We start from the raw sequence: 25,552 nt of genomic DNA on the forward strand, positions 1-25,552 counted from the left end.
TAAAGTGCTTTGATTTGCCTGTAAATCAGAGTCTACCATGGCTCACACAGTTCTTATTTGCAAAAAGAACTTCTAAGCATGAAATTGAGCATAAAATTGCCTAGTAGTAATTCAAGTTGCTTTAATATGTTTGAGAGAAAGGTTAATAAATTCAGTCAGACAGCCTTTTGGATAAAGATGTTCTCATTTTTCAGCATGGCATGGGGGAAATAGCATGGAATATTCTTAGTAAATCAGATTTTCCTTGAAAAGAGTGGTCCTGCCTCTCATAGGCTTCAATGGCAGTGGTTTAATATGGTTCCCAAATTCTGAAGTCTTCTGAAATTTGTTAGACAAGACAAGACTTATGATAACAGAGTGATGCAAACACCGATTTTCCAGTGAAACGTAATAAAAGATTGACGGTTTCTCTCTGATGGCATTTACTTATGTATATGCTTCTGAGAAGTCAAGTAATGGTATTTACAGTAACTATTGTTAATGCTGATGTATTCTTGAAAAATAAAAAGAGTGGATGTTAAGTACTCCTCATCACAAAAATGAGTTGTGTGTCAACTTTTTCTTAAAAAAAATTGGAAAGTAGCCAAAAAGAAAACAAAGTCCCTTTAGGTTTAAACAGGAAAATGAATTTAGTAATTTGTGGAAAACAAATTTATAGCAGATTTTTGTTTGTTGGTTATTTTTAAAACTTGTAATAATTAGTCTACTTTTAGAGTGTATTTGAGAATGTTCGCAAGTTGTGAGGCCCTTTTAGTGACTTGATCCATGGGGTAGTTTTATTTAAAACAGCTTTTGAGCTGTAATTCATCGAGCGCAGAGCTCATCCTTTGTGAAGTGTGCGGGTGAATATTCAGAGTTGTATGGCCATCTGCACTACCCAGCTCTAGAACCTTCCTCCGTCACCCCCAAAAGAAACCCACTAGCAGTCCCTCCCATTCCCTCCCTGCTCCGCCCTCAGGTAACCACTGATTACTTTGTTTCTGTGGATTTACCTGTTCTCCACATGTCATATACGTGGAGTCATGGCCCTCTGTGCCGGCCGCTTCCCACCAGCGTGATGCCGTCGAGGTGTATCCTGCAGCATGCATCAGTCCTCCCTCCTTTCCTGGACAAACTGTTTTCCATTTTTGTTTATCCATTAATCAGTTGATGGGTTCTTCCTACTTTTTGGCTCTTACAAATGCACCTATGGACATTCTTGTACATGTTTTTGTTTAGACATGTCTTTTCTGTGCTCTTGGGTCTATAGAATGAAGCTTGGTCATATGGCAACTGTGTTTAATGTTTTTGAGGAACTACCAAACTGTTTTCCAAAGTGGCTGCAACATTTTATAATCCCGCCGACAGTGTTTGAACAGTTTTTCTTCACATCTTCACCTACGCTTGTTATTGTCTAATTTTAGCCATCCTAATAGTTGTGAACTGGTATCTGGTGTTTTTGATTTGTATTTCCCTAGTGATTAATGATGTTGAGCATTTCCTATGCTTATTTGGACATTTTTATATATTTTTTTTGAAAAATTACATTTTCAATTGGCTTGTCTTTTTATTTTATTTATTTATTTTACAGATAGGGTCTTGCTCTGTCACCCAGGCTAGAGTGCAGTGGTGTGGTCGTAGCTCACTGTAACTCCTGGGTTCAAGCGATCCTCCTGCCTCAGCCTCCCAAGTAGCTGGGACTGCGGATACACCACCACAGCCGGCTAACTTTTTAAAAATTTTTGGTAGAGATTGGGTCTTGCTATGTTGCCCAGGCTGGTCTTGAATTCCTGGGATTACAGGTGTTAGCCACCATGCCCAGACCAGTCTTTTTATTGTTGTAAGAGTTCTTCAGGTATTCTGGATACAAGTCCCTTATCAGACACACAATTTGCAAACAACTTCTCCCATTCCATTAGTTGTGTTTTCAGTCTCTTCATGGCGTCCTTAGATGCACAAGAATTTTTAATTTTGATGATGTCCACTTTATTTTTTTATTTCAAAAGTTTGTGCTTTTGGTATTATATGTAAGAGACCACTGTCTAATCCAAGATTGTGAAGATTTATTCCTTTAGCTCTTACATTTAAGTCTTTGATCCATATTTTTATGTAATTACATATATGTAATTTATGTGCAATGAATTATAATGATATTTATATGTAATTTTTATATGTGGTGTAAATAAGGGTTCAGCTTTTTTCTTTTGCATGTGGATATTTAGATGTCCTGGCATCATTATTAAAATAGTATTCTTTTCCCATTAATTGTCCTGGTACACTTGTTGAAAATCAGTTGACCATAAATGTCCTTCTAGACTATGACCTCTGATCTGTTGGTGTATATGTCTGTCCTCATGCCAATACCATACTGTCTTGGTTACTATAGCTTTATGGTGAGTTTTGAAATCAGGAGATGTCAGTCTTCCACCTCTGCTCTTTTTAAAGATCATTTTGGCTATTCTGGATCCCTTGCACTTCCATATGATTCTAGAATTAGGTTGGCGATTTTTGTTTAAAAAAAAAAAAAGGCAGCTGGGATTTTGACAGGGTTAATACCTTGACTGTTGTAGAACAGTGGAGATATTTTCGTGACACAGGATAACTTTCCTTATATTCAGATCTTCAATTTTTTTCTACAATATTTTGCAATTTTCAGTGTACAAATCTTGTCATTCTTTGATTAAATTTATTCCTAAGTATTTATTCTTTTTGATGATATTGTAAACAGAGTTGTTCTCTTGCTTTTGTTTCTGAATTTTTCATTGCTAGGTGTAGAAATGCAGTTGACTTTATTGGCCTTGCATCCTGTGTCCTTGCTGAACCTGTTTATTAGCTCTGATGGGTTTTGTGTTTGTGGATTCCTTAGGATTTCCTATATGCAATATAATGCTGGCTCTGAATAGAGATATGTTATTCCTTTTTAATCTGGATGCCTTTTATTTCTTTTCTTTGCCTAATTGCCCCAGCTAGAATTTCCAGTAGAATGTTTACTAGAAGTTAACAAATCAAACATCCTTGTTTTGTTCCTGCTCTCAAGGGAAAAGCATTCAGACTCATCATTAAGTGTGATGTTAGCTGTGGTTTTGTAGGTACTCTTTGTCAAGTTGAGAAAGTTGCATTTTATTCTTAGTTGGTTGAGTGTTTTTATCATGGAAAGATGTTGGATTTGTTAAATGCTTTATCTTCATTTATTGAGATGACCTCTGTGGTCTTTGTCCTTTAATTTTGTTAGTATGATGTATTACGTTGATTTGTTTTTGTATGTTAAACCAACCTTGCATTCCTAGGATATGGTATACTTCTCATATTTCAAAAATATGTTTGTTCCTGTAGCAGAGAAATTAAGTTTCAGTTGTTCTTTCTGACTTCTGCATTTTAGAATAATTTGCCACAAACTTTTTTTTTTAGTGCCTAAGTGACTAGAAAGTAATATGCAGAATTTTCTGCTTTGTCACATTTTATCCAGTCTAGTCATAATGATGCAGGATTTTTTTTTTTTTTTTTTTTTTTTTTTTTTTTGGTCAGCTAAATTCAGGTTCTTGCCTTGCAACCAGGAGAAATCAGGCATGCGGACACATTGAAGGGTGAGGAGGGCAGAATTTATTAAGCAAAGGAAAGCTCTCAGAAAAGAGAGGGGTTCTCCAGGCAGGTTTTCCCCTCACAAATTGAATACCAGGCCACCACACAGAGGTTGAAGAGGCCAGGCCCATCCCCAGCATAAGGTGAGTATTCCTGGTGGCTCCGCCCCGTTCTTCAGTGCGCACAGGCCCTTAGTCTGAGCCCCTCCACATTGATTTATTTCCCTTACTGGGCATGTGTTAAGGGGCAGGATTTTTCAATGTGGGTTGTTGAGGTGACTTCCCCCACCCCATGCACAATGACCTGGGCGGGACAGAGAGTCTCCCAGGACCTTTCCCTACTTGCCTACGTATTGCGTTTGGCTGTCCCCTGCCTCTGTCAGTAATTTGGATAAACTCAATTTTGGATGCTTTTAGATTATAGTGTCTCTAGAGGCTTACTGGGTCTCGGACATAAATAGTTTTCCAATTTTTTTAATATATGGTAGAGGCTTATAATTCACTTCTATTTAGTTTCTGTCTGGTTTTTGAACAGAATGGACTTTTTGCCTTTAGGTGAGTTTCTTTGAAAAGACACAGAAACGTGTATATGTGTGTATCTGTGTCTGCTTGTAGAAAATGTCTTACTTCCAGCTGAGTGCAGTGGCTCACGCCTGTAATTCAGTACTTTGGGAGGCTGAGGCAGGAGGATCACTTGAGCCCAGGAGTTTGTGACCAGCCTGGACAACATAGTGAGACCCTGGCTCTACAAAACATTAGAAGAGGTAGACTGTTTCCCACTTTCCTTGTCTGTCAGTTTGTCATATGCAGAGTGCCCTGTGTTAAGCTCACCGCCTGACAGCCTCAGTAAACTGTGCATCCTTGGAGAGCAGCTCTACTCCTCTTTCTGCACACGTACTAAATTCTTAGAGAAGTTTTATGTGAAAGAGTTGTGATTTCCGAAAACCTTCTGGCTGGATGTGTGTTTTGACTGTTGTGTGTGCACCCAGCTCTGTCAGGTGCTGCAGAGCAGGAAACAAATGGCCTCGCCCAGCAGCTTGTCTCTACCCAGCGTGTAGAGGAGAGAAGTGATTGGGTGGGTAACGGTAGGGAACGAACGGATTGCCAGAGTAGGGGTGGGTTGAAATGGGTGAAGTCGGTGAGTCAGGGAAGCAGAGCACTCCCTACAGCGAGTTCACAAAGGACTGGGAGGAGAGGAGAGGGTGTGGTGACCACAAGTCCAGAGAGCTGCCCGGCTTGTGTCATCCTGCTCCAGGTGGTCTCTGCTGGAAGCAGTGGCTTCTTCCATTGCAGGGGGTGTCTTTGGCAGGGAGATTATGGCTGTTCTCTTTTGGGTTCTTCTGTTTTTCATGAAGAATTAATAGGAAGTGGGCAGAGTGAGTGGCTGGGGCGCTGGAAGTTTGAGGGGAGAGGAAAGGTGTGAGACAGTCATTTTGAGGAGGGAGGAGCCGTGGTCTGGGAGCATCAAATGGAGGAAGGAGAAACTCTCCCCAGGGAGTCGGGTGTGAGAGAACAGAGACCCCCGTGGAGAGGGCCTGGGGGAAGCTGCTGTCAGGGATTGCACGTTTCAGATCAAGAGGATGAAGGGAGCCTTCAGAGAGGGCGGGTGCGTGGGTCAGAGGGGTGTGCGGGTCGGAGTGCGGGAGGCACAGAGCTCGGAGGCGGTGAGAGTCCGAGTGAAGATGGACAGCTGCTTGTGCCTGAAGTCCGTGGGATGTTTGCTGCAGTATGGGATACCTGCAGAAGGCACCGATCCCAGGCATGCAGTACTGACTGTCGCCCAGCAAAGACCCCCGGTAAATACCCAGCCGCACCAGGAGCACATTGCCAGGACTCCAGGCCCTCCCTCCCTCCCTCCGGGGCAGCTCCTGCCCCAGCTGGCATCGCGCATTGGACACCCGTTCTTGAACGTGGTATAAATGGAATTGCACCCTAAGTCCTCTGCAGTGTTCAGCTTTCTGTAAGTAACCTGTGGTGTTAGGTGGTGGTCATTTGATTATTTTCATTGCTGCGTGGTGTTCCGTTGTATGAATATGCCACAGTTTATGCATCTTTTCTACTGTTGACGGACATTCGAGTTGATTCTTTTGTGAAGATTCTCGTAAGTGGTTCAGTGATGCACATGTGTAATTCTGGTGGCTGTGTGTCTGGAGTGGAGTTTCTGGGTCACCGGATATGCATGTTTCGCCTTGGTGGATATTGCCCGATGGTTTTCAGAGTTGCTGTACCCGTTTGCTCCAGGAGCGGTCTGCAAGAGCTGCCGTGGATATCTTTAAAGGTCAGTCTCATTTCAGCCGGTGTGTGAGAGTGTGACATTGCAGTGTGGCTTGTACTCGCCCTTCCCTGATGGCTGGGGATGGTGGACACCAGTTCCTCTGCCCCCGGAGGGAGGGAGAGAGGGAGGGTGGGCGGGCCTGGCATCCTGGCAATGTGCTCCTGGTGTGGCTGGGTATTTACTGGGGGTCCGATTTGCTGGTGCCTCCAGTAGGGCACTGGTTTTCCTTATAACCACCTCTTGGGCTGCTAGGCCACCTCAGTTCCTGGTGGCCAGGTGGAGACCATCGGGAAGGGGCCGTGGTCTTGTGAGGAGTACCTGGTCTGTGGTTATGTGCCAGGAAGTGTGTTTAAATGACCACTCCAGAACTAGCCGAAGAGGGGAAGCAGAAACGGACCTGCGGGAAACTTTCATGTCGTGTCTGTCATGGATCCCTTTTGTTTTGACAGTGACTCAGTAATTTTAGGTGATGCGTTTTGAGGACTGTATCTTTTCTGGTGATAGACTGATTGTGGTATCTGGGTATTGATAGGGTGTTTTCAGGCTGGTAATGTTATCTTTATGCTTTTTCATGAGCTTCCTCCTGCTGCTTTCTGGACATTGGGCTCTGAGGCTCAGGAGAGGAAATGGGGGAACCCCTTGAAGGCCGCAGCAACCCTCCAGCAGAGGTGGTGGGTGCCGTGGGCGGAGGCTGGCGGAAATGAAGATCCAGAGAAGTGCAGAAGTGAAGTAGTCACATTTTTATGTTGTTTTGAAAAACCTAGTGAGTTTTCAAAAACTATGAGGAAAAGTCTCAGGACATGAGCCATGCAGCCAGCAGGCTTCCAAATGGGCATCCAGGCAGGGAAGACGGGCCAGGAGACGTTGTCTCTGGGAACAAGAAGATCTGAGAGCTGATCTGATGCATTCATATTTGACAGACCAGTTAAAGGAAGTAGTTAGAAATGGTGTACATATAAAAGAAAAGTAGAAGAATAATACAACAGGCACCTCTGTCCTCAACCCCAGAAGTCACCCTGGAGTTGTTTGTCTGCCTTCGTTGTGTTTCTCTCCAGATGCAGTTTCTGGATCTCCTGAAGGCTGATGGCCCCAGACAGTCTTGTCATTGCCCCCTGCACTGCCTTGGAAATCTTGGTTTCAGGCACTCCCTTGGATTCCTGTCTCCTGTGCTTCCAGCAGAGTGACCCTGCTCCCCACACCGGCTTCCTCCATGCCATTGTCTCCCCTGGGGCTCAGACTCGGGCGTCCCTGCCCTGCTCAGGCTCCCCCTCCTGATCCTCTGAGCCTCTGCCTCCTCCCAGCCACTGGGCAGGCTGGAAATGCCATCGTGGGAACGGTACCTGATGGTCTTGTGTTGCCCTTAGTGTTTCATTCACTAAAGCGTAAGCCACGTGAATACGGGCTTTGTGTTGTCTTGAGGCCACCCACACAGTGCTTGGTTTAGAGCCACTCAGGTGTAGGATCAGCTTAAAAAGATAAGCTGCTGGCCTCAGGTCCGAAGTGGGCATGGATACTGCGAGGCAGGCCTGCATTTCTCAAGACTCGTCACTATTCTCTCTTCTGAGGGGACTTCCGCCGTAGGCTCCCCCACATCACCCGTGTCCCCTCCCTTTCACTCCTAGCGGATGACCCTCCCTCATGCCTCATGGAAACAGTGCAGCCTGAGGGGCTGTGCTCTGTCCCCCACACCTGCCCTCTCCATTCTCACAGCAGCTCCTGGCTGTGCTCCGCGCCTCCCTCCCTGCCACTGGCGGCCGACTCTCCCTGGGGCATGTGGTTGTGACTTCTAGGCCATCTTTTACAGATCCCACTGACTCCACTTCCCCTTCCCCATCCACAGCTCCTAGTCTGCTTCCTCATGGCACCCAAATGGCCTTTAAACCTGGGACCTCCTCGTCACTTGCCCTTCCTCTCCTGCCGTGTGAGGCCACCCTGGTTCTGTCTCCCGTGCTGGGACTGCTCACTTTTCGTTCCGTGATTTCGAGCTGTAAGTGCCAACCTCCTGTGTGGCAACTGATGATTCCGCTTTTCACTGATACTATCTTCAGCCCACCTGTACCCCCACTCCCCACAAATAAAGAGGTTGAAAGAAATCTGTTGCAAGTTTTTGTTATATAGTATTTTGTTAACAGGTAAATATTGTGTATTATTGAACTATGCCTTTTCTTTTTCATACAAGTTTTCACTTTTCTAGAGCTAATGATTGCCTGATTTTCTCATATGCTTAGTTATCTGTGTCTTTAGTGCATTTATTTGTTTGTTTTTTGGTTTTGTTTGTTTTGTTAGCAAACACTTCAACAGGTCTATCAAATACCAACACATCAGATCAGCTCTCAGCTCTTCTTGTCCCCAGACCAGTCTCCTGCGCCTAGACAGCCACTCTGAGGCCTGCTGGCCGCCTGGCTCGTGTCCTGAGATTCTCCTCACCATTTTTTAGAAGTCAGATCCCTGATCTTTCTCTTGGCTTTTTCTCTCATTTTGCCAAATTGCCTCTCGCAGCAGTTTCCTGAGAACACGTTTGTTTGTTTGTTTTGGCTCTTTGCGTATTCAAAAACATTTTTATTCCTCCTTCAGATTTGATTGAAAACTTGACTAGGTCTAGCATTTTGGGTTGAAAATTGGCTTCTCCCAGAATTTTGAGGGTGGCAACCACCCATGTTTCCTGCAACCCGTGTGATGCCATCTGACTCCCTCTCTGTATGTGACCTGTTCATTTGCTTTGGAAATTTTTAGAATCTCCTATTTGTCCCTGGTATTGAGATGTGCACAGCCTGGGTCTGCCGTCAGCCATGCGGGGCTTCTGAGCCTGGGAACGGGGCCTTGGATGCTTCTCCCTTGCTTTCTCTGTTGTGTTTCTAGAACTCATCAGCTGGGAGGTGGGCCGCCGAAACGGATCCTCTGGTTGTCTTATCCTTCATGTTGTCCATCTCTTTTCTTTCTGCTCTACCCTTTGGAGGAGATCTGAAGGTTTTTGTTATTACTGTTGCCCTTTGGATTTCACATGGCACTTTTTCCTCCTATTTCCTTCTCAAGCATATTCTTCCCTTCCTGGGGGCCCCGCTGGATGTCCTGGCTGAGACCAGCCCAGGTGTTCTCCCCCACTCACCAGCAGGGGTTTGTCACCTCGGGCACAGGGTCCCACATCCAGCATCCCTCTCCTCTCCGTCAGGCGGGGTTGATGATAGCCCTGCTTCCTGGGGCTCCTAGAAGGCCTGATTAGGTTAGTGCAGGGCTCGCGTGTGGTTAGAATAGCACCTGGCTCCTATTAAGCACTCAGCCAAGCACTGGGACTGCAGCGTCTGGTGGTAGTTAACAGCTCCCCAGAACATGAATTGGGCTTTCCCGTCTCTCTTTGTTCAGATTCCATCCTTGTTTTTGTTTTTTGTTATCTTTTACTGAGATGGAATCTCGCTCTGTTGCCCAGGCTGGAGTACAGTGGTTAGAGATGGGGCTTTGCAATATTGGCCAGGCTGGTCTTGAACTCCTGACCTCAGATGTAATCCACCCACCTCAGCCTCCCAGAGTGCTGGGATTACAGGCGTGAGCCACTGTGTCCGGCTCCACCCATTTTTGTTTTGGTGACTTCTTGAGGCTCTGCAGGTCGTGGCTGTTGGTTTCTATTTCTGAGTGGAGCGAGGCTGCTGTTTCTGTGGGCGTGGGCTTTTCAGCTGGCAGCTTCACTGTGGTTGGCCATGTCCTTGTGAAACCCCAATGTTCAAATATTGAGGCCCTTTCCCCTGGGCTGGAGTATTTCAGAGGGCACCCTGGGGACAGTGGCTGGTAGCCAGTGTCTGAGGAACAGGAAGCTGGAGTAGCTGTGTGCTCCCACCTGGCAGGGGGGATGGGGGCGACCTGGGGAAAGCAGCTGCGGAAAGACTTTCTGCATCTCTGTGCCAGCCCCTTGCTGTCCCCACGTTTGTTGAAGCTGCTCACATAGATGCTTTTTCTGCTTTCTTCTGACACCTGGGCGGGGGTGGGAGGGTAAAGGAGATGAACACACACGCGTGGCCCACCGTGTTCGGCGGGGGGGAGTCTGAGAGGACTCGGGGTGGCTGCCAACACCTTGCGGATTTGATGTGACCCGGATGTTGGGTGAGGATTGCACAGCCAGCCGGCAGTGGTGCCATGGCAGGTGCGTTGTGACATCGCAGTGGAGCCCATCTGGCTGAGAAGAGACCCGATGCCTCCCCGGGACTGCCAGGAGGTGCCAGGCTGTACTGTGGGCAGAAGCCCCCCCTACCCCAGCAGGGAAATGGAGGCAGAATGCAGCCATGGTGAAGTTTATGGTAGTTTTAAAATACCTAACTCAACTTTGGGACGCTGAGGCAAGTTGATCACTTGAGACTGAGGCGGGCCGATCACGTGAGGCCAGGAATTGGAGACAAGTCTGGTCAACATGGCAAAAACCCCATCTCTACTAAAAATACAAAAATTAGCTGGGTGTGGTGGCGCATGCGAGTAATCCTAGTGCCTCAGGAGGCTGAGACGTGAGAATCACGTGTACCCTGGAGATGGAGGTTGCGATGAGCCAAGATCGAGCCACCGCACTCCAGCCTGTCTCAAAAAAAAAAAAAAAAAAAAACCGAAAACATAACTTGGTGTCTTTAATACCATATTTATGCTTTCAGCATCAGTCTGGTTATTAAAAACTATCTCCATCAGGTTAATTTGATATTGATAATTTAAATGTTGGTTTTGTAATTTTGTGTATTTAGTTTGGGTTTAGAGATTGAGCGCTGCAGTATTTCTAACTTTAGGTTCACGCATGTTTGCGTAGCTTAATGAAATTTCTCAGCACCGACAGTTACGGGAGTTTCTCTTTTAAAAGACTCAGTCCATTTTAATTAAGTTCGAAAATCACTGACAGAGCTAGAATACCATTAATTATGTAATTTTATACACCCTCTGGGTATAAATGACATAGATGTAGACCTTTTTAATCCGATACATAGTATTTTAGTTTCATTTAAGCAAGTTAGGTTATTTTCAGTAATTTAATAGTGACACTTCTAAGAAGCAACCTAATCCTTCTTCCAAAGTCTGAAGGTTTTTAAAAAGAAAGAAATCCCAGGCCAGGGATTCCCATGTGAAGCCGGTGAACAGTGCCAGCCGCAGGAGCTCGCTGTGTAGATGTTGGTGGAAATCCTTCACTAACACGATTAAAATGCCTTTGCAGACCTTTCAGACTTGCATTCTAGTAGAGCCACTTTTAGGGGGAGCTCTTCGAGTTACTTCAGCTTTAGGGCCCATATGTTAGTAAGTAGGTTGTTTACAATACCATTTAGTGGTTTTTTACTTCTTACTTTAAAGATACCATGAGCCCTGGGTGAGCCCTTGAGTTGGTGCCCAGCAGGGGGGTGAGCTTGTAGTGTTCTAGCTGTTCCTGAGACTCCCCCACACTGCAGGGTAAGGCGAAGAGTCCCGCTGTGACCATAGGACAAGCTCCAGTAGGCCCCTCGGGAGACCACACCAGGCCTTATCCTCGTCAGTCCGCACACGACACAGCAGCACTGCAGAGAAGCCAGCTTCCTCCAGAGTCCATCATGGAACTGCTCCCTGAAAATATAAAATCTTTGTCCAAGTGACAGACTTGGGATTTTTTTTTTTTTTTAATGTCTGTCATAAATCCAGACGCTCCACTCCCAACCCGAAGGGTTAGCCTCAGGACACCTGAGGACTTCTGCACTGTTCAGTGATGGTGTTTCTTCTGCCCCGGGGTCTTGGCCTCTGTTGAGCTGGTATCTGGGGTCTTTGTTATGGTGTCAGAGATCTCAAGGCCTCCCTGACAGTTGTCTCACTTGGTAATGATGTCATCATTATCAATGGTGGTAACTGTATCCAGACAGTGACATGGAACTTCTACTGTCTAGAATATTACATTGTACAGAAGCCAACAAAGCATAGAATGTTACAACGTTTTTATTACTATTGTATAAGAATCAGATTTATTGTAAAAGTTAACATTAGGTGTGCATTATAAAGTTAGGCAACATTCTTCAGGACCCATTTTTTTCCATTTTTTTCTTTTAAAAATGAATTTTCTAAATTTCTACACTTTATCCTTGCATCAAGACAACGCAGTCTAGATAAATCCTGGTGCACCGGGGGCCCAGGCGTGGAGGTGGAGTAAAACTCCCATTCACCTGTGCTGGCAGGTTCTCTGCACCAGAACCAAGGAGTGGCCGCTTGGCAATTACAAGTTTGCCATGACAATTTTGCTTTATTCTGGGAGAACGTTGTATATGTTTATCTTTCTTTTGATCCTTTTTATTAGTTTTTTGGTATCGTGACTCCTCCCCAAAACCGCATCTGGTAAATCGCTTCTGTATTTTGTTGACAGCGGACATCATTTCCACCGTTGAGTTTAATTACTCTGGAGATCTTCTTGCAACAGGAGACAAGGGCGGCAGAGTTGTTATTTTTCAGCGTGAACAAGAGGTCAGTAATTTTCAGTCCACAAACCAAATGCAATTATTCAACCTTTCGCATATAACTTAGAAGGGAGGACGCAAAATTATTTTCTCATTGTCTCATTTCATTAAGATTCAGTTCCATCACATTAGCCATACAGAGTCTCCTTTCGGAAAGTCTCTAAGTTCTGGCTTCAGCTGCTGAGCCCCGGTGAAGTCTCCAAGGCCTTTGTCTTCAGAGTAGGGAGGAGATTCCGCTGGGGACCCCATGAAGGATGCAGGGTGATGGTGAGGTGCATTTATGTGCTTTCATTCCATAAGAACTCAGGCGGCTGTCTCTGAAAATCCCTTTATTCGCCTGTGCGGGTTCTGGCCCAGCCCCGCCGTCCTGCCCTGCCGTGAGGGAGAAGAGCGTTCTGTAGGGCACTGTGCTGTGAGCAGCTTTCTCAGCACTTCCTGCAGAGAAGTCTGGCAGGGGTGTGAATTCTCTCTTCCCTTCAAGGAGAGGTGAGCAGCACTCACTCCTCCATGCCCCCTTGAAGGCTTCACCTGTCCAGAGGGAAGGGAACCTTCAGAGTGTGGGCCTTGGAGGAGCCCACAGCTCATAAACAAACACTGGCTTCCAGGTCACGGCACTTCCTTTTCACTGATGCCTTGCCAGCCCCCTCCCTCTTCTTTCTGGAGCCTCGTCAGAGGTCCTCATGAGCAGTGATAAAGGAAGCGAGATCATGATTTGGTAGGCAAGGATGCCGGGCAGGAACCTTGGCTCGGCGCAGCCATGCCTGGAGTCTGAAATATTTGTCCTGCCTTTTCCTTAACAGAGTGTAAATACTGTCCCTTGCCCTTCCTGTCTCTGAGTTTCCTAACAGATGAAAGGGACAGTTTATCATCTCCAAAGTCTGGTCTGTGAATTTACGTGGTGAACTTTGGTTTAGAGGCTGGTGGGCCCTGGTTCCCCACTCTGCAGATCTGTACGCAGGAAGTGCTGGCCCTGCCCCCAGGAAGGGGAGCCTGGAGGAGGACTGTCCCTGGGCCACATGGGGAAAATTGACAGGTGCTAACCAATTTCATTATCAAAACATATCTGTTGCAGCTTTAATTTTGATTATGTCCAGGTAGTTAAAGATTTTTTATAATTCCTGTTTTCTCTGATTTGGGATGGTAAGAAATCCTTTTGTGAGTAGTAAATATATTATCAGTCTTTCTAAATCTTCACAGTTTGATATATTTATAATTTTGTATTTTTATCTCAGAAGTAGAATATCACATGATGCTACTTAAGAACCATATACCTTGGCCAGGCGCAGTGGCTCACGCCTGTAATTCCAGCACTTTAGAAGGCCGAGGTAGGCCGATCACCTGAGGTCGGGAGTTCGAGACTAGCCTGACCAACATGGAGAAACCCTGTCTCTACGAAAAATACAAAATTAGCCGGGCATGGTGGTACATGCCTGTAATCCCAGCTATTCGGGAGGCTGAGGCAGGAAATCACTTGAACCTGGGAGGCAGAGGTTGCAGTGAGCCAAGATCGCACCATTGCACTCCAGCCTGGGCAACAAGAGCGAGACTTCATCTCAAAAAAAAAAAAAAAAAAAAAGAACCATACACCTTACCTTTTTCAACAGAAGTAAAAGTGGGTTGTGGTGTTAAATAATACTTTTAAAGCGGGACGAGTTTTTGTTTTTTTGAGATGGAGTCTTGCTCTGTCGCCCAAACAGGAGTGCAATGGCGTGATCTCGGCTCACTGCAACCTCCGTCTCCCGGGTTTAAGTGGTTCTCCTTGCCTCAGCCTCCCGAGTAGCTGGGATTATAGGCACGCACCACCACACTCGGCTAATTTTTGCATTTTTAGTAGAGATGGGGTTTCACCATGTTGGCCAGGTTGGTCTCGAACTCCTGACCTCAGGTGATCCACCCACCTTGGCCTCCCACAGTACTGGGGTTGCAGGCATGGACCACCACGCCTGAGCAGCAGGAGGATTTTTTAACAAATTGCTGAGTCATGGTTATCTTACTGCAAAACTTCACTTTTAGCTTCTTTAAAAAGTCTGTCCTTGTAGCAACAGCCTTAGGGAAAATACCTCATCCCTGCCTAACAGATTTTAGGATAGAAAATGGAATTTCTCTTGTTTTTGTGAATCGTTGCTTAACCCCAAAAATAATAGTCTCAAATATAAAACAGACCATGATAAAAGTCAAGCATCTCGTTCTAAAATATGTTGGGTATTGGAGTTTTAAGTGCTTATTTAAGATATATTAAGTTGTTATGTGAGTGACAGATTTACACAGGAGCAAGTCCCTACTAAAGTTCTTTAATAAACCCAGTCAACTGCAACTTGATAAACCCCAGGCAGTTTTTTTCTTTTCCTTCATATTTTGGTTAACATCTGAAAGGCCTGCATGTTCCATCTGTTTTTAGAATATTTCGCTGGTTGCCACGTGTGACCCTCACTGTGGTCCTGTGTTTCTGTGTGGGTGAGGGTGGCAGTGCATGTTTTCATCCGTGGTCGGAGAGGCCACGGATGGTGTTGCAGCTGCCAAGAGGATGAAGCTGCTGCCCATTAAGCGACCCCAGCTCCCAGTTAGAAGCTGCAGCAAGGTTCAGAGGTGTCCACCTGTGCATCTTAGAATCAAAGGAGCATGGGGGATTCAGAAGGCTAGTGAGTGCCCCAGCAGATTGTGGAAGGTGCAGGGCCTGAGGTTCAGGAGTCAGGCCCATAGAAGCTTGTTGGGAAGCTCTGGCTATGCAGAAGATGAGGTAGGGAGCATAGTCAGCACCTTGAGTTTCAAGCTTTTCTTATTTTTCTGTGCAGATTAAGTCTTACAGGAAAGCCCAGCTGGTAAAACTAAGGCACACAGAATTTATGGATGTGGCTGTGCAGCTCCCTGCCCTCCAGGCTCAGCTCTAGTCCCCAGGAATCAGGTTAAATCAGAAATCAGCATGTCCAAAAAGAGAAGGTGCTTGCTCCCTCCTCCTCTTCCTGTGTGTTACTCCCCTACTCTCCTGTCTCTGTCCCTGCCGAGGCTTCCTTTAGAGTTCCTTTCCCTAGCAGAGCGGCTCTCCATGAGATCTCGGAGTGTTGGAGGAGGCTGAGGGGTTGCTTGGGTTTTGGGTGTCTGGGATGGGAGTTGGAACCAGTACATGGCAGAGAGACAAGCCTGCAGCCCAGGGATCATTCTTGTTCTGGCTCCTGGGAGAAAGGGTGGCGCAGGCAGCACTTTGACTTGGACATTTTATTTTTTTGCCTATATTCCGCTGGTTTTTCTTGATAGATGAATGTCTCGGGTATAGGACTAATTTAGTTAGACAGATTTTTCTTTTTAAATAATTCGGTTCCATTTTTCTCCCTTGCAATAGAACCGTCTGTTGAGGGGCTGTGCTTTTTTGTAGAGGGGTAGGAGAGGGTCAAAGGAGAGCAGTTTCGACATCTGCCCTGTGCAGCACACGCGGGGCAGTCAGCGGCGAGGCGCTCAGCTCTTGCCCACGGAGGCTTCGGTGGAAGGAGTGCCCTGCACATCGGACTCCGTGTGGCGGAGAGCTGTGGCCTAGCTTCTTGGGATGTCTTCTGATACGTGATCAGATTGGAAATATAAAGGAACATCTGTCGAGACTTAAAAGTTTGTTTAGTTCTGTTTCTTTAGCATATGTACTAAAATGTTAAACACCTAAGATATTAGATACTGGTTATAGAGCAAGAATGAAAATACTGGCGTCCTTGATTTTGAATTATGAAATATTTAATACTTAATAGAAAATTTCATTTAGGGCGTGCAGAAGATTCAGAGGTTAATATAGATGTACCTGCAAACCCACTACCCGGAGATTATCCCTTCATCAAAGGAAAGAGAGTGCTTGGGATACCGATGACGCTCCTGTTGTCCCCTCCCCGTTTCATCCTGCTACTTTCCTCCCAGTCTTTTTCCTTCTCCCTCTCTCTACCTTCCCAGAGTTGCTCATGATTTCAAAGATTGTATATATCTTCCCAAGCATGTTTCTCTACTTCTGTAACAGAATCGTTCTGTGCATATGTAAGCAGCGCCTCACTCTGGGTGCCTGTGCGGCCTGCTTCACTTGGGCAGCACTGTGCCGTTGTCTGTGCTTGCTCATTTATCTCAGCCCGCACGGCTCTGTGGCTTACTGGTGCCCTTCTCCTCTGGTTGGCATGCGTGTGGCATCTGGTTCACTACCACTGTGTTGGAGCCGCCACATCGCTGTGCCGCGCTCCTCGGGCCCGTGCCGGCTCTCCTGTAGAGCAGACTCTGCAGACGCTTTCTCTCCAGGGCCAGATTGCAAACATTTTTGCCTCTGTAGCTCATGCGGCCTTTTCACAACCACTCACCTCTACCCAGATGGTACAGAAGCAGCCAGACACAGTATGTGCACACATGGGCCTGACTGTTCCACTAACACTTGCCTTAAATACAGCAGGCAGCATTTGGCAGACCCTGCTCCAGATGCATACCTAGAAGTGGAATAGAAGAGTTGGAAATCAGGTTCTTTCTTTTTTGTTTTTTTCCCCAAAACATTGATTCTGAGTTTCATCTGTTTGAGATTTTTTTGAGCCAGGATTTTTTAGCTTTAAAAAATACGTATGATCATTTGATATTCAAATTTATAGTACAGAAATTTTCTCTGCACTGTGCTTTGTTCATTAAAACAGCTCTCATGTTTCTTTGCAGAACAAAAGCCGCCCTCATTCTAGGGGAGAATATAATGTTTACAGCACTTTTCAAAGTCATGAACCAGAGTTTGACTATTTGAAAAGTCTAGAAATTGAGGAAAAAATTAATAAAATTAGGTGGTTACCACAACAGAATGCTGCTCATTTTCTACTCTCTACAAATGGTAAGAATTGTTTTCTAAGTGGCTGATTTAGTGTTTTATTTTTAATTTTCTGTGTGTGTAGATTTCTTTTTATTTTAGAAGTTAATCCTGCTTTAAATTTTGTGGGGAGGGTAAGTTATCTAGGGTAGCAAGTGATAGGTTGAAAATTCAAAGTATGCAACAAAAACCACACGTGCAAGTTACTAGGATGTTACTCTGCACGTCTCCACATCTTTGTTTATTGTGCAAAACACCTCCAATTGGAAATATTCATGTTCAAAGACCCCATAGCTTATAAACCAACATAGGACCACACCGCTTTCTAATATAATACTCAAACAGTAGTGATGCATGTTACAGTTTTTCTTTTCATATGGAGAATGAGGTTTTTATTTTCAGATAAAACTATAAAATTATGGAAAATAAGTGAACGGGATAAAAGAGCAGAAGGTTATAACCTGAAAGACGAAGATGGAAGACTTCGAGATCCGTTTAGAATCACAGCACTACGGGTATATGTTGCCTTTTCTTTATCCAATGCCGTTCAGAAGTTAAGAATAAATGTTTACGTCTGCTGTTTGGAGAGTCCTGCTGGGTGGAATACTGTGAGGTCCGCCTCCTGAGTCATGAAAGGCATTTGCGCTCATGACACATGTGTTTAAAGCAAGGTCTTTCTCCTATTTTCACAAAGGCAAAAAGTCACATGTGGTCTTTAGACAATACTGCAATACTAAGGGGAAAACTCACATCTAATTCTACAGCAGAAATCTTGGTGGACGTACCGACCACCCTTCTCTCTGAAGGTTCGGAACAGCACCTGGCAAGTTGAAGTTCAGATGGAATTCCGAACACTTCGCAGGTGAAACAGCACAGGCTGCAGATCGAAAGATAGGCTGTGGGCCACCAAGATGCATTCAGGATGTTCTCATGGCATTTCTTTGGGGTTGACTTAGGCAGATGCTGACAGTTCAGAACTCTTCACCTGTCCATCCATGAGCATCATTACTTTTTTAATTGTTAAGTTATTTGCTCCATTGTTGGCGCCCCCCTATCCCCACCCCCCCCCCGCATCATGCAGTATGAAATGACCATATTTCGTCAATTCCAGGGCCTAGATTTTTTCACATTTTAACATCTATGAAATCGGGTAAAACTTAAAACCTCAATGTCTTATAATTGGCCTGGTGCTACGTACGACTGATGTGTGTCTTAAATTAGATGGAACATGGTGAAGGGTGTCCAGCAAACTGGACTCCAGCCCGGGTGTGTCTTGGTGAGAAACCAGCACCTGTGCAGAGGTGTGTCCCCTGGAAGGAAACCCTGCCTGGTCCCAAGGGAGTGCCATTACTAGATCTGAAAACGGTTGGTGGGTGGGTGGGTGGGTTGGCTGGTTGGTTAATTGGTTGGGTGGTTTCGTTGCCGGGGGGTGGGTGTGGCTGGTTGAGTTGGTTGGGTTGGGTGGCTGGTTTTTAATGAGATTTCAGCCCGTTACGCTATTGTTTATCAAGTGAAGACCGAGTGAGCGAGCCCATTCCACATTAGCCTTTGAAGTGCTACAGAGAAGGACGCTGAGCTGCAGAAGCCTTTCCCTAACACACGTGCCCCTGGGAGTGACGCTGGGTCTGTTCTGATGCCATTTCTCCAGCTTTGCCGTGCGGGGTGGGTGCACCTGGGGTCGTGCATTCCCCAATTTCCCAGGAGGAGTGTCCTCAGACTTCTCACATCGAGGTTATCACCCTGTTTCCTATGAGCTCATCAAAGTGAGAAAGGCTGTGGCATGTGCTGAAAATGTAGTTTATAGGGTCCTAATGTGAGCCAAGATGTTTCAATCCAAAATGGTGGTGGTGTCTGATACGCAGTGCCGCTGCCTTTGCATCCATGAATTAGTGTAAATCATTTTTAGTGACAGTGACACGAGTTGTGCAGTTCCTTTATCATGAAACTGCTGACCCTAAAGTAGAAGTGTGATGGGACCCCTGAGGGTGGGCACTTGACCCCCTCCAGTCTCGTCCATCTCTTCTACAGGCAACACCACCTCCCACCCAGGTACCTGTGCATACCCCACCCTCAGAAACCCCTGTTCCTCCCGATCAGACCCTGCCACAACCCATGAGTTCACATGCTCATTTTGGGAAAACAGTAGGCCTTTACTAGGCCCAGTCTTGGTTTTATTCAAGGCTGCTTTTGTAGGTTTAGCCTAAATAAAATGGGTATAATTGGTGGCCCTACTGAAGGCTTGTGAGAAGTATAGTTATTTCATTAGTCAGTGCATGGGGAAGAGACCACAGACAGGTAATTCTGTACAATGACTTAGGTCAGTATTTGAGATTGTACCTCTCTAACAGTTCAGAATGGGCTATTTATGTATCTGAGCCTAACTGGGTAAGAGTCAGAAATGTTGCTATTTTTAAATTTTTGCTCTTAAATTATTTTAGTGCCAGAAAAGGGATATAATTAAAAGAAGAAATCTTGGCCAGGCACGGTGGCTCATACCTATAATCCCAGCACTTTGGGAGACTGAGATGGGAGGATCACTTGAGCCCAGGAGTTCAAGACCAGCCTGGGCAACATAGCCAGACCCCATTTCTAAAAATGAAAACAAATTATTTTATATGTAAATTAAAATTTTTTTAAATAAAAGAAGGAATCTTTGTAAGTATTGCAGCCATCATGTGTTTTGATTAATGGGAGATTTGTTAGAGGATTGTGGCAGGTGTGTGTTTTTTAAGCCTGAACTTCATTGAACTGACTCTTCTTGATCTAAAGAATCCAAGGCTGTGGTCAGCACTAACCGGGTTAAAATGGGGGAAGTCTCACTACACACACTTCTCCACGTTCGTTTTTTACAGAATTTGGCCAGACAAGACTCAGTTGAGAGATTTTTTTTCCCTAAGCTTTCAAGGCTCTCCCTTTTGGTTTCTAATTACAAGAATAACAAAAAATACTCTCATTAATTTTTTGTTTTGATTTTAAAGCTTATGTTTTTCTTCCAGCTGGGTGTTAGGGAGATGCAGACCTTTGTCCTTTTTTCATGTGTGATGCTATTCCTCACACCTGAGCTCTCACCTCTGACCGCAGGCGGCCTCCAGCCAGCACCCTTCTCCTCTCTGTCCTTTCCATTTCAGTGTGAATTGGGCTTCCCTAGAAGCCTCCCTGACCGCCGCACTCGACACAGAGATGGGTGCGGGAGGTACCTTTTACTTTTTGTTTTAACCTCAGATGAAGTGTAATGAATAATACATACCTCCAAATAATATGTCTGCCCTATAAGTGACCAGCTCCATGAATGTTTGTAGACTGGACATGCCCATGTAGTCAGCCCCAGACCAAGAAATGGAACATCCTCAGCTCCCCAGCACCCACCTGTGCACCCTGCCAGTCCCTGGAGCCGGTGGAGGCTTGTGGGGTTTGCACCAAGAAGCATAGTCCTGGTGCAGTGAGAGGAGTTTTGTGCATGTAGCTGCAAGGAGAGGACAAAGGGAGGGGCTCAGCTGAGCCACCCAGGAAGACTTTGCTGTCCAGCGTCTCAGTGTGGCCACCAGAAGACGCATAGGAGAGGGAGCCGCAGGCCTTGGTGCCTGGGCAGCTTGTACCGTGCCAGCTGATCTTCTTTTCTTCAGCAGGAAGAAAATGTCGACCTCGGTAATGGAAGCAAGGGGGAACACTTGGAATAGACAGTATTCAATTTTGTAGCGTATTTTCATAACTCTGCTAATTGGTTATTTGGGGGTATTGCCTGAACAGAATTATTAGCCGTGAATATAAACTTGTCCTCTTTCGTTATCTACTGTAAGTGTTCTAATTCCATGCTGCTGTGATCTTTGTTTTGAATTCCTATTTCCTTCCATTTTTAGGTCCCAATATTGAAGCCCATGGATCTTATGGTAGAAGCGAGTCCACGGCGAATTTTTGCAAATGCTCACACATATCATATAAATTCCATTTCAGTAAATAGTGATCATGAAACATATCTTTCTGCAGATGACCTGAGAATTAATTTGTGGCACTTAGAAATCACAGATAGAAGCTTTAGTATCCTTCCTCAGAGGGACACTGGCGTTTTCCTGAGGGTGCTCTTTAGATAGTGATTTCTCTTGTTCCTTTATGCACCTGTATCTCAGAGTCTGGTCTTGTAAATACCGTCGCTGCACAGCAGCCTGTGATATAAGTTCTCTGTGATTTGAAATGTTTGTCCCTAAAGATACAAATTTCTTTCTACCTTTGGGAAAAAGTTATCTGTGTGATGGGAATTACCCGAAGTCCACTGCTTGCCTGCTTTAGTCAGAGACAATTTTAAATAGGCTGCATTTGAAAAACCAACTTTATGTGTTTTTTTTTCTAAATTTGCTGCATTTGAAAAACCAACTTTATGTGGTTTTTTTTCCTAAATTTGCTGCATTTGAAAAACCAACTTTATGTGGGTTTTTTTTTCTAAATTTGCTAACGGATGATAGAAAATACTGGCTTAGGTTAGAGCGGTGTTTAATCACCCATCTGAGCAGCAGCTTCCAGTTAGAACTTGCATTCTTCTGTGGCCATGCACGGTCTGGGCGGCCCCAGCCCTCCTCATATGGGCCCCTTTCCAGCCAGCAGGCGGGAGCAGGGGGCTTGCTTCATCTGCAGCCTCTCCAGGGTCCCTGCCGTCCTCCCTCTGCTGTCCAGCGGCTAGAGCTGGGGTTCCACGTCGTGTTGGTTTTCTTAGTTGTTTCAGCTTACGGGGTGAAACGGGGCCGCTGGTCTGAGTTGACCCACAGCTGAATTCTGCCCTTCCTTCCTTTTTTTAGTCGAAGGATTTCTGTATAGGGCAGCCTGCCATGTTGGATCTGCTCTAACTACACAGAATAAACTTCATGTCAGGAAGAGCAACGTCTTTTGCAATATGGCGGTTTTCTTGCATTTGTAGTTTTGTATGGGAGTGTGGGATTTTGCACAGATGGTGCTAGCTTGCTCTTCCTATTTATATGATTAAGTATGTACTATCTTGCTATTAAGGGCTTTCTGTATAACAATAATAACAGCAAGATAAAAGTGGTGTTCGTGTGTCGGGGTCTCCCCCGGGCCGGGGCGTTGCTGCCATCTGAGTGTGCTCATCCCAATCCTCTTACCAGGCGCTCCTTTGGAATTCAGGATGTGTAATCGGCCTTCTTAATAGCTAATCCCCTAAACCTCACCGTGTGGATTATTTTCATCCTATTTCACGTGACTGAATGTAACTAATGAAAACCAGCTGAGCCGAGCACTGTGCCTTAACCACGCCCTTCCAGACATCGTGGACATCAAGCCTGCTAACATGGAGGAGCTGACCGAAGTCATCACCGCAGCCGAGTTCCACCCACACCAGTGCAACGTGTTCGTCTACAGCAGCAGCAAAGGGACCATCCGACTGTGCGACATGCGCTCCTCGGCCCTGTGCGACAGACACTCCAAGTGTAAGTGCCTGCGTCTTGTTTTTGAGACGGAGTCTCGCTCCGTCGCCCAGGCTGCAGTGCAGTGGTGCAATCTTGGCTCACTGCAAGCTCCGCCTCCCGGGTTCAAGCGATTCTCTTGCCTCAGCCTCCCGAATAGCTGGGACTACAGGCACGAGCCACCATGCTCAGCTAATCTTTGTATTTTTAGTACAGTCAGGGTTTCACCATGTTGACCAGACTGGTCTGACCTCAGGTGATTCCCCCATCTCGGCCTCCCAAAGTGCTGGGATTACAGGCGTGAGCCACCATGCCCAGCCGTGCCTGGCGTCTTTTAAAGCCTCTCATTTAGAACCACTTGTTCTTCAGACGTTGACTTGTCTCCAAAGACTTAGAGGGTTCTTCCTGTTCCCCAAGTACCTTTGCGCACCTGGGGAGCCCTCCTTTGCTGGGGCCGTCCAAGCGTGGCTGTCAGAGCTGCTGCTAGTAAGTGGAACTCGAGGTCGTGCTTCCCACAGGCTTGCGGCTGTAGGGTGGGTGCTTGTGGCACCACCGAGAAGCGGGTCATTTATGCCCAGAGCCTGGGTGTCTCCTCAGGCTGCCAGCACTGGGTCCCACCAGGAGCCACCCGTGCCTCTGCCTCTGTGCGTGAGACCTGGGCTGAAGCCGCCAGCACACAGGAGGCTGTTCCCAAGTGCTGGAACGAGCTCTGTTTGTGTTGAGCTTGGCTGGATTGGAAGCCACTTCCCTGAGCTGAAAGTGTAGCATTTTAATCCTCTGAGCTTTCAAGTTCCTTCTAGGTGAGGGGGTTCTGGTTTTGTTTTTATTTTTAGCCATAAAGAATGGGCTCGACTTGACAGAGCACTGTAGTCAGCGTGTCCCAGTGTCCTGAAACATTGCTGACCCTTCTCCAGTGCCAACAGGTAGACACGTGTCCAGTGACTTCCTCTAACGGGGAAGCCGCCAGTCAGTCCCACCAGACTGAGGCACTGCTCGTGTGCAGCGGCGCCCCCAGCGCCTTGGTGGAATGTGCCACCGACCTTGCTCAGCAGCCTTTCTGCCTGTTCTCTTTCCTGAGGTTGAGGTGTGTTTTTAAGAATTCCGTATTTCTACTAGAATTCCTGCGATGAAGATAAGTGTGTCATAGCATTTGGCCTGTATCTTAAGCGTAACATTCTTGAGTAAGTAATTTCAGATTCCAGTTCTATTTGTCATCAGAGTGACTTATTTGAGTAAATGCTTGGTGTCGGCACAGCTGGCTTGAAGTTAACTTCAGATACTAAGCCAACAAACACACAGGCTCCTACATCAAGAAAAAAGAGAAAAAACCTAAAGCAGCTTAAGGTCAAGGAAGCACAAGCCAGGTGCAGTGGTGCGCACCTGTGGTCCCAGCTACCCTGGAGGCTGAGTGGGGAGCATCACTTGAGCCCGAGAGTTTGAGACCAGCCTGGGCAGCATAGCAAGACCTTGTCTCTTAAAAAAAAAAAAAAAAAAAAAAAGAAGCACATCTCTCCTGGCCTGAACTTTACAAAACCTTAAGGCATGACCTTATGCTAGGGCGGTCAGTGGCCCAGTGGGGCCGTGGGCACCTCTCTCTGCCACAGGTGCAGGTGGAGGGAACTCTGTCAAGTTACTGCAGAGAAAGCAAAGTCTGCTGAGGAAGCACTCAGATCTTTCTGAAAATAGGAATCCAGTTTTGTCACAGTAGAACTTGAGTGTTCAGTATTGGAGACAAACCTTTGCTGGCTGGCTTTGACAGGCAGGACCATCTTGGTGGTTAAAATCGGGACCACAGTGTTGCCGGTCAAGGTGGTCACTCCTGCAGACCCACAAGCTGTCAACCCTCCGAAAAGCAGGCAGTTTCTCAGAGGCGCAGACCGCTGTGTCTGCGTGACCATATAATGCTGTTTATGTCTTCCTGTGATGTGTATGTGATAGGATTTCACGTGCTCGGGCCTGGTGCCATGAGGATGCAAAGACACTCCTACAGGAATGCGGTGGTGCTGAACCTGGGCCCACATCAGGATGCCCCGAGGAGCTCCCACAGATTGCAGTGCCCAGGACCTTGCCTAGAGGTTCTGATTCAGGGTCCGGATGAGACTTGGGTGTCTCCGCTTCTGATGCCCGTCCCTTGTCCATAGCTGGTGCTAGAATGTCGTATCCGAAGCTTTTGCCCACGGAAGTCACAGAAGATCAGAAAACCTAGAGAAACAGAAAGATCAGAAGACCTAGTGTTGTTGAGGCCAAGCCCTTCCAGAGTCTCTGTGAAGGGGCCACGTCCTACTTGAACTTGCAAATGATTTGTTCTCTGATTTTTAAACAGAAGCTGAAAACGTTTTATTTTGTTTTTCAGTTTTTGAAGAGCCTGAAGATCCCAGCAGTAGGTCCTTCTTCTCAGAAATAATTTCATCCATATCTGATGTAAAATTCAGTCATAGTGGGCGGTACATGATGACCAGAGACTACCTGTCGGTGAAGGTGTGGGACCTCAACATGGAGAGCCGGCCGGTGGAGACCCACCAAGTCCACGAGTACCTGCGCAGCAAGCTCTGCTCTCTGTATGAGAACGACTGCATCTTTGACAAGTTTGAGTGTTGCTGGAACGGTTCGGATAGGTAAGGCCTGCGTGGAGATGAGCCGTCGCCCCAAGCTTGCTGGTTTCCCAGAGTGCAAGGTCAGTGAGGGAGGCGAGTTGTCCTCGAGCATCAGAGGACGCTCATAGGTGTTGTTTTCCAGACGTTTTGATTGATGGATGATAGTATCAAGGTAGAGAAAATAGGATCTCTGAGCAAGTTTCTCACCTAGCTTGTCATTCCATCTATATTTAGACAAGAAGTGTAGCACTAGGTACAGGCCGGCTGTGTTTTAAATGATTAGTGAATGTTCGTTTTATTACTTTTTATTATGCCAAAGATGAGTGAAAAGGAAGGAAGTGGGGAGGGATTCACCTCACTGGAACGGCCGTGTTGCAGTCCGCCTGTCCTTCCGGAGAGAAGTAGATGGAAGCACCCCAGAGCCACTGCCTGTCGTGCCCAGACACAGCGTGGTCGTGGCTGGTGTGAAACGCTGGTGTAATTTGT

At 46.2% G+C, this 25,552-nt stretch overlaps 1 protein-coding gene across 6 annotated transcripts in view; it reads left to right on the forward strand.

The window, feature by feature from the left end:
- The window catches only part of PPP2R2D (protein phosphatase 2 regulatory subunit Bdelta), a 49,695-nt gene that overhangs the window by 17,272 nt on the left and 6,871 nt on the right, over positions 1 to 25,552 (forward strand). The window contains exons 3-8 of one of the 6 annotated variants that reach the window (XM_001091312.5): positions 12,173 to 12,270; positions 16,923 to 17,088; positions 17,467 to 17,579; positions 20,922 to 21,099; positions 22,332 to 22,496; positions 24,826 to 25,087. In XM_001091312.5, the coding sequence (XP_001091312.2) occupies positions 12,173 to 12,270; positions 16,923 to 17,088; positions 17,467 to 17,579; positions 20,922 to 21,099; positions 22,332 to 22,496; positions 24,826 to 25,087 (982 nt within the window). Of the gene's footprint in view, positions 1 to 12,172; positions 12,271 to 16,922; positions 17,089 to 17,466; positions 17,580 to 17,831; positions 18,727 to 20,921; positions 21,100 to 22,331; positions 22,497 to 24,825; positions 25,088 to 25,552 lie in introns of those variants that run through there. The other 5 variants (XM_015148465.3, XM_015148468.3, XM_028827022.2 and 2 more) reach the window with 5 other exon arrangements.

The sequence above is a fragment of the Macaca mulatta genome, chromosome 9 (genome assembly GCF_049350105.2).
Source record: "Macaca mulatta isolate MMU2019108-1 chromosome 9, T2T-MMU8v2.0, whole genome shotgun sequence".
NCBI classification, from domain to species: Eukaryota; Metazoa; Chordata; class Mammalia; order Primates; family Cercopithecidae; genus Macaca; species Macaca mulatta.